The sequence below is a fragment of the Triticum dicoccoides genome, chromosome 2A (genome assembly GCF_002162155.2).
Source record: "Triticum dicoccoides isolate Atlit2015 ecotype Zavitan chromosome 2A, WEW_v2.0, whole genome shotgun sequence".
In the NCBI taxonomy this organism is placed as follows: Eukaryota; Viridiplantae; Streptophyta; class Magnoliopsida; order Poales; family Poaceae; genus Triticum; species Triticum dicoccoides.
Window position 1 is genome coordinate 725234184 of NC_041382.1, and position 7401 is coordinate 725241584.

A 7401-nucleotide genomic window follows, 5' to 3' on the forward strand; every position below is an offset into this window, starting at 1 on the left:
CAGTCAAAATTTAAATTTATCTATTTATTTCTGGCATGCAGAGGAATACATTGGGTTAGACGATAACAAGTACATTGGGGACTTGCTATCTGAATTCAAGTCAGCTAAGGATCGCAACAAAGGAGAAATTTTGCACTGCAAACTTGTATTTAAGAAACGCCTCTTTCGTGAGTCTGATGAGGCTGTGACTGATCCGATGTTCGTTCAGCTATCATATGTCCAGGTACTGGTTTGTGTAGCCAGTTGAAGTGCTTACAGTTCGTAGGCTATGCAGGTAATCTAACATAACACTGATCAATATCCTTCTTCTGCAGTTACAACATGATTATATTCTAGGCAACTACCCAGTTGGCAGGGATGATGCTGCACAACTCACTGCCCTGCAAATATTGGTTGAGATTGGATTCATTGACAATCCTGAGTCGTGCGTGTACGTAATTTATAAGGCTCTACCATCTCTTATTTCGTTTTTCCATAGTCTTTTCGTAATAGTATTTCATCATATTTCTTTCTGAGATGCCATTTTGTCTTTTTGCTAGTGAATGGATATCTCTTCTAGAGAGGTTTCTACCTAGACAAGTTGCAATTACTAGAGCAAAGCGAGACTGGGAGCTCGACATCATCTCACGCTATCAGTTAATGGTATTCATCTAGCCGTGCAACTTTATGCTATTGAGTAGTATCAACTGTAGATGCATCACATCACGCAAATTTGTGCACTTAATTTTCAACACATGTTTCTTATTCATCTCCATGTCCTGCACTATTCATAGCAGTGAGTGTATTTGTGATGCATTACAATGTACTAACATGTAAGAAAGTGATATTTTTTTAAATTTTAGTTATTTGTGAATTTCTCAATGAATTAATTTTGATGCATGCCCTGGTGAAATGAAAAATTCCATGATCTGAATCTACATTGGCAAGCACATGTGATACCTCAATTATCTAAGTATTTCACTGTTGCATCCAGGAACACTTGTCAAAAGATGATGCAAGGAACCAGTTTCTCAGAATCCTAAGAACTCTTCCATACGGCAATTCAGTTTTCTTCAGCGTTCGGAAAATTGATGACCCAATAGGACTTCTACCTGGAAGAATCATTTTGGGAATCAACAAACGAGGGGTAAGATACTTTTTCTTATGATGAAAATTGTATATCTCTTCTCTAATTGAAGCTAATCTTGTAATTCTGCTTTAACGCAGGTTCACTTTTTTCGTCCGGTTCCCAAGGAATACCTACATTCTGCAGAGCTGAGAGACATAATGCAGTTTGGGAGCAGCAATACTGCTGTTTTCTTTAAGATGCGAGTTGCTGGTGTCCTTCATATCTTTCAGTTTGAAACCAAGCAGGTATTTTGAACCCTCACACAGGAGATAGTACATCAGCATAATCTTATAAAGCTGTCAACTGGGTCAAAATAACCAAGTATTTATATTTTTAGGGTGAAGAAATATGCGTAGCACTTCAAACACATATAAATGATGTGATGCTCCGCAGATATTCAAAAGCACGTTCTGGCTCTGCTACTAGCACGGTTTCTCAGAATGATGTTTCTCAAGCAGATAAGCCACCAAATGCTGAAATGTATGACAAACGTGTCCAAGAACTGTCAAAAGTAGTTGATGAGTCTCAGAAGAAAGCAGACCAGGTGAGTTCAGAGCTTCGTGAGAAATGTCTTGTTACCTGGTAAACGTTGTGCAAGCATTCCAGATTTTTTCCATGTTAGTGCTACACTGCTACATTGAAATCTAGATCATTTCATTGCAATTGGATTTAAAAATGTAACGAACCGCCAGTAGGTCAAAAGGATCGTAATACCATGCATGTAATTAATAAACATTTGATTTTTTTGGCTAGTTATGCACAAGTTTGTAATGCGCACAAGTGTATCTGCAATTTTCAGTTTACATGACTTCTTTCATAAAGAAAGACTAAAATTCCAGTTAGCTGATGTTTTTGAAATCTAACCTTTGTCTTGCAACATATTGGAGAAAATGGCATCATCTTTTTACATAACTGATCATCTAAGTTCTAATGGTCCCTTTTTATTGTTAGTTGCGGGATGAGTTACAGAGGAAGACACAACAAGAAAGAGAGATGCAAGAAGAATTGGAAGGGCTAAGAGACACCTTACAATCTGAACGACATATCATTAAAGAAGTAACAAGTGAGCGGGATAGGCTAAAATCCCTATGTGATGAAAAGGAATCTTCTTTGCAGGTATGGCGATATGCAATTTGTACAGTTAAATTGTTTGGATCATCTAACTTGCAATTTTATTAGGTTGCATTGGTGGAGAAAAATAGACTGGAGACCAAATTAACAAATGGTCAGGGCCAAGAGAACAATACCAAAACAGACTTATCTGGAAATCATTGTGAAAGAGATACTTTGACGACCGTAGGCAGCGTCAACAGTGGCATTGAGGTATTTTACAACAATCATGTACATTAGGGTTGAGTTTTGCATGGCATGTCCTGCTTCTAACTTCTGTGGCCAAACTTATGGTTGCAAATATTTCATGGTTCATTTGTTTATCTTGTGTTTGAAAAGATGTTGACTAAGCTCGAGGAGGAGTTGAAGTCTTGTCAAAAAGAGCTTGCTGCATCAAAAGAAGTATCAAAGAAGTTAATTATGGAAAGGAATATGCTCGAACAGAGGATTCAAAGGCTTGAGAGGGCAAAAAGTGAAGAGGTTTTTGTTTAATCATCAAACATTTCCTTTTTCCTGTTCCTGGTCTTGCAGTGAATACTTTATTCACTTCATATTTCTGAAAATATTGTTACTTCAACTATGCAGAAAAGTACAATGCAAAGAGTTTATGAGGATGAATGTCGTAAGTTAAAAGCTCATACAGCTACACTGGAGCAAAAATTGGAAAGTACAACACAGTCATTAAATGTTGCTGAATCAACTCTTGCCTTGAGAAATACTGAGGTGGATACATTGCAAAATACTCTCAAGGAGCTTGATGAGTTAAGAGAGTTTAAAGCGGTATGTGTAAGAAAAAATCCACATTCAGTCTCTTTTAGGTTCTGTAGAAATTCACATACTTCCATTGTGCATCTCTTCAGGATGTGGACAGAAAGAACCAACAGACCGCTGAGATTCTTAAGAGGCAAGGAGCACAGTTGGTTGAGCTTGAAAGTCTTTATAAGCAAGAACAGGTTTTGCGAAAACGTTACTATAACACAATTGAAGGTATGGTAGAATAAAGTATTCACACAACTGTAGTTATTATGGTATTTTGCCAATAACTTGATTATAAATTGAGCTGGAACTCTTCACAGATATGAAAGGAAAAATAAGAGTTTTTTGTCGCTTGCGTCCTCTAAACGACAAGGAACTTTCTTTAAAGGATAAGAATATTGTATGCAGTCCTGATGAATTTACAATTGCACATCCGTGGAAAGATGACAAGTCAAAGCAACACATATATGATCGTGTTTTCGATGCATATACGACTCAAGAAGATGTTTTCGAGGACACCAAGGTAGAATATATCTAAATTTAGGTTTTCTTTCTGTCGTAATATAAATTGCTTATCTGAGATTATTCACCTTTGTTTTTTGCTGAACATGGTGCAGTATCTAGTACAATCAGCTGTTGATGGATATAATGTTTGTATATTTGCTTATGGTCAAACTGGTTCCGGGAAGACTTTTACAATATATGGTTCAGACAACAATCCTGGTCTTACTCCAAGGGCTACAGCAGAACTTTTTAGGGTGATAAAGCGTGATGGCAACAAGTATTCATTTTCCTTGAAGGTAAGAACTATTTTCATGTGCATTTTATATGGTTTCATATAGCCTGGAAAACATCTCCTTTCTGGACTATTCTACAAACTATAATTTTCAATCTTGATGAAATGATTTGTACTGTTGGCACTCCAATGTTGAATATTACACATTGTTTAGTTATCCTTTGTCGACTAATTGTTATCATATAATGTCCAGGCATATATGGTGGAACTTTATCAAGATAATCTTGTGGACCTGTTGTTGCCCAAAAATGCTATGCGACAAAAATTAGAAATAAAAAAGGACTCCAAGGTATACAAGCTCTTTCCTTCTTTGCATTTACTTCCCATTTTTCATACAGCTCGCTAGAGTTAATGGTCATCCTATGATCCTTCTTTATTTGCACATTTTACTTTTTCTTTAGCTCTTCAGTAAGACAATTTACAAGTTCCCCTGTTTGATTTTTGTTGTGTGCTTTTGACTTTTGAGCAACAGCTCTTGGAGGTATTAACTATTTTTTGCTATCTTGGTTAACTTTTGTTGTTGAAGAGCAGACAATTTTATCATTTTTTAGATAATAGACCACTCCTTGGTAATAATGACTATTTCATATGCTAATAAAGCTGCACCATTCTAAATAACTATAGTTTGAGAGTAATAGTGGTGGTTAGGGAAACTCATCGTCGCCACCTGCACAATTATTTTGGGAAGTGTAGAGTGTGGAGTCACTTCCCTTAACATGCGGAAGCATTTCTTTCATGAATGGTAGATGTTTATATTTCTATGCACCTAGTTAACTTGTGCTTTTCTTTCTAGGGTGTTGTTACTGTTGAAAATGTCACAGTTGTAAACATTTCAAGTTTTGAAGAATTGAAAACTATAATAACAAGAGGTTCTGAGAGAAGGCACACTGCTGGAACAAATATGAATGATGAGAGCTCAAGATCTCATTTAATCCTTTCAATAATTATTGAAAGCACCAATCTCCAAACTCAATCTTATGCAAGAGGAAAGGTATGACAGGATGAACTTGAAAAGTTCACATAATATTTGTTGAGTCCCAGCTTGTCTTTTTTGATCTGTTATTCTTATCAGAGATTTGCATGTTCTGATAGTCTACCTTCAATTGTGAACACTTCTTACATTTATAGAACTATGTATGCTTGCTGTAAAAAATAGTCATATCTTTCACTTCATGCAGATTTGGCAAACACTCGGGAATAAAACTAGAAAACTACTCTTGTGTAGACATATTTTAACTACCATAACTGCTAAGGCTCAATTTGCTTAGTTTAAAGTCTTTTTGATTATGACATTTGTTTCCCCAAAAGAACAAACTTCTGCTCTCCTATATGTTTGTCCTTGCAGTCACCATTTCTAGTCAAATGGAATTCTTTTTATTTCTTTCAGAAAATGTGGTCTCGTTAGGCTTGCCTTATTAGTCTAGCTCATAATCAAATTATTGTTTCATAATTTTCATTTTGTTTAGTTCTGTAATATGCATTAATTTATTTGTTCTTAATAAATTCCTGACATTGGCATTCCTTAACAGCTAAGTTTTGTGGATCTTGCTGGTTCTGAGAGGGTGAAAAAGTCCGGTTCAGCAGGAAAACAATTAAAAGAAGCACAGAGCATCAATAAATCCCTTTCTGCATTGGCTGATGTTATTGGTGCTTTATCTTCTGATGGACAACATATACCTTACCGGAACCATAAGTTGACAATGCTTATGAGTGATTCACTTGGAGGCAATGCAAAAACCCTGATGTTTGTGAATGTTTCACCAGCGGAATCAAACTTGGAGGAGACTCACAACTCACTCATGTACGGATTTCCCATTGCTTATTTACTCTTTTGCATTTCTTTTTCATTGCCATCGTTGTCTGTATCCCTCAGATTGTTTCGTGGATACGGAAACTTAAATGAATTTTCTTGCATCGCATGCTTAATGTCCTGCATCATGTGCATAGCTTCTGCGATATTTTTCAGCTGTTTACTAACATTTTTTTTTGACTGCTGTAGGTATGCTTCACGAGTACGTTGCATTGTCAACGACACGAGCAAGCACGTTTCCCCCAAAGAAATCATGCGGTTGAAGAAGTTGATTTCTTACTGGAAGGAGCAAGCAGGCAAGCGGAGCGAGGGCGATGAACTGGAGGAAATACAGGAAGAGAGGATATCAAAAGAGAAAGCTGACACCCGGTTGACCGCTTGAGGGCGAGATACCACTGCTGATGCCCTCCCTGAATGCACCTGGTTTGTGTTCTCGCACCCAGCCCCAGAGGTGACCCAGTGCTGTCGAGCATTCACAACACCGACGTAGCTGATGGAAATGTTCCGGTATCATCTGAAAATGTTGCACACCAATTGTATAGTTAGCGATTATATATTATGGCGGCGGCGCCTGTTTGTACAAAGAGCCTGTAGTACACATTCATAGGAGAAGGGATGAAGAGTTTTTAGGAGAGAAAATCCCACTTTCTTTTGTCGTCTTGGCGGTGATTGTCGTGCCTTCTAGTTCTATGTAGACATGTCAGCGCTGGGTATGATTACCAATGTTATCATCGATGATGAAATGGTTGCGAAGTGTCTATTTCTATGGATATAAGCAATTCACGAATCCCTGGAGGAGTCTTAGAGGAGTCAGATATTTTTGGTGGTGTCACAAGTAGTGATAAGTATCCTCACAATCAGACACCTGACAACACATCTCTGCACTTGCCGGTATACTTGGCCACATTTTGCATCTTCCTTTACCGTGTCATGCTCAGATAACCTTCACATAAACACATTCTAACGTCCTGATCCCTCAGCATAGTTTAGGTGTAAATAACCAACCACTAACTAGGCCAGCTGTACAAACATAATTTGACCATATTGAAAAAGATGTAATAATGTATACTTTGCCAAAACTTGTAAGATTCAGTAATGTCCATGATGATTGAATGATAAATTCAATCAACCAAAGGTTTTTCATTGCCTTGCCAATTTTATTTAGCCAAGTTATCCCTTGTTAGAACTACTCCGCTTCGTAGAATCAAAGGAATATCTTAACTTTGAGCAGCACCCTAATTTTCCACAGATACCGGGAACATCACAATGCACAAGAGCAAGATAATGAGACTTCACCGAGAACCCCCCACTAGGAGTTAAGTTCCAGCGAAAAACGTCTTGCTCAGGTGTGAGAAGAATATCAGTAAGTTAGAGAAACTTAACTATTCATGCTACTCCTTCCACCCCGTAATATAAAAACTTATTACATCCAATATATGAGGGGGAAGTTTGGATGACCTCTGCCACAATAGTCTGTTTGTGCCTTACAATGTAGCAAAGATTTGGACATTGTTCCCGCACAGCGGTACTCAACCACTTTTCCTCCCAAAAGCTGATTTGGTGCCATCCTTTATCATGAAAGTACCAAAGCGGAGAAAATCTCCCTTCACTTTTATGACGCTGGCCCAAAAGTACGAATCTCCAGCTCTTCACTGGACTTCCAATAAGGGCATACTACATAAGTACTTATCAACTGTTGCCACACTCCATCAATTGTCAGTAGGCTAAACAACCACTTGCTAAGCAAGGCAACATTCTTTATGTCCAAATAATGAATTCCTAGACCCCCCTTGCTCTATAGGGCAGCACAAAATGCTCCGC

The 7401-nt window shown here is 37.7% G+C and overlaps 1 protein-coding gene across 1 annotated transcript in view; it reads left to right on the plus strand.

Annotated features, from left to right (window-relative positions):
- LOC119356661 (kinesin-like protein KIN-14I) overlaps positions 1–6340 on the plus strand; it is a 10296-nt gene extending 3956 nt beyond the window's left edge. The window contains exons 7-23 of the mRNA XM_037623643.1: positions 42–223; positions 315–430; positions 540–642; positions 974–1126; positions 1207–1353; positions 1446–1652; positions 2060–2224; positions 2288–2431; positions 2558–2698; positions 2804–2998; positions 3079–3205; positions 3295–3497; positions 3592–3774; positions 3964–4059; positions 4564–4761; positions 5300–5571; positions 5770–6340. Coding sequence (XP_037479540.1) covers positions 42–223; positions 315–430; positions 540–642; positions 974–1126; positions 1207–1353; positions 1446–1652; positions 2060–2224; positions 2288–2431; positions 2558–2698; positions 2804–2998; positions 3079–3205; positions 3295–3497; positions 3592–3774; positions 3964–4059; positions 4564–4761; positions 5300–5571; positions 5770–5962 — 2825 coding nt within the window. The 3' untranslated portion in view covers positions 5963–6340. The remainder of the gene's footprint in view (positions 1–41; positions 224–314; positions 431–539; positions 643–973; positions 1127–1206; positions 1354–1445; positions 1653–2059; positions 2225–2287; positions 2432–2557; positions 2699–2803; positions 2999–3078; positions 3206–3294; positions 3498–3591; positions 3775–3963; positions 4060–4563; positions 4762–5299; positions 5572–5769) is intronic.
- The last annotated feature ends 1061 nt before the right edge of the window (positions 6341–7401 follow it).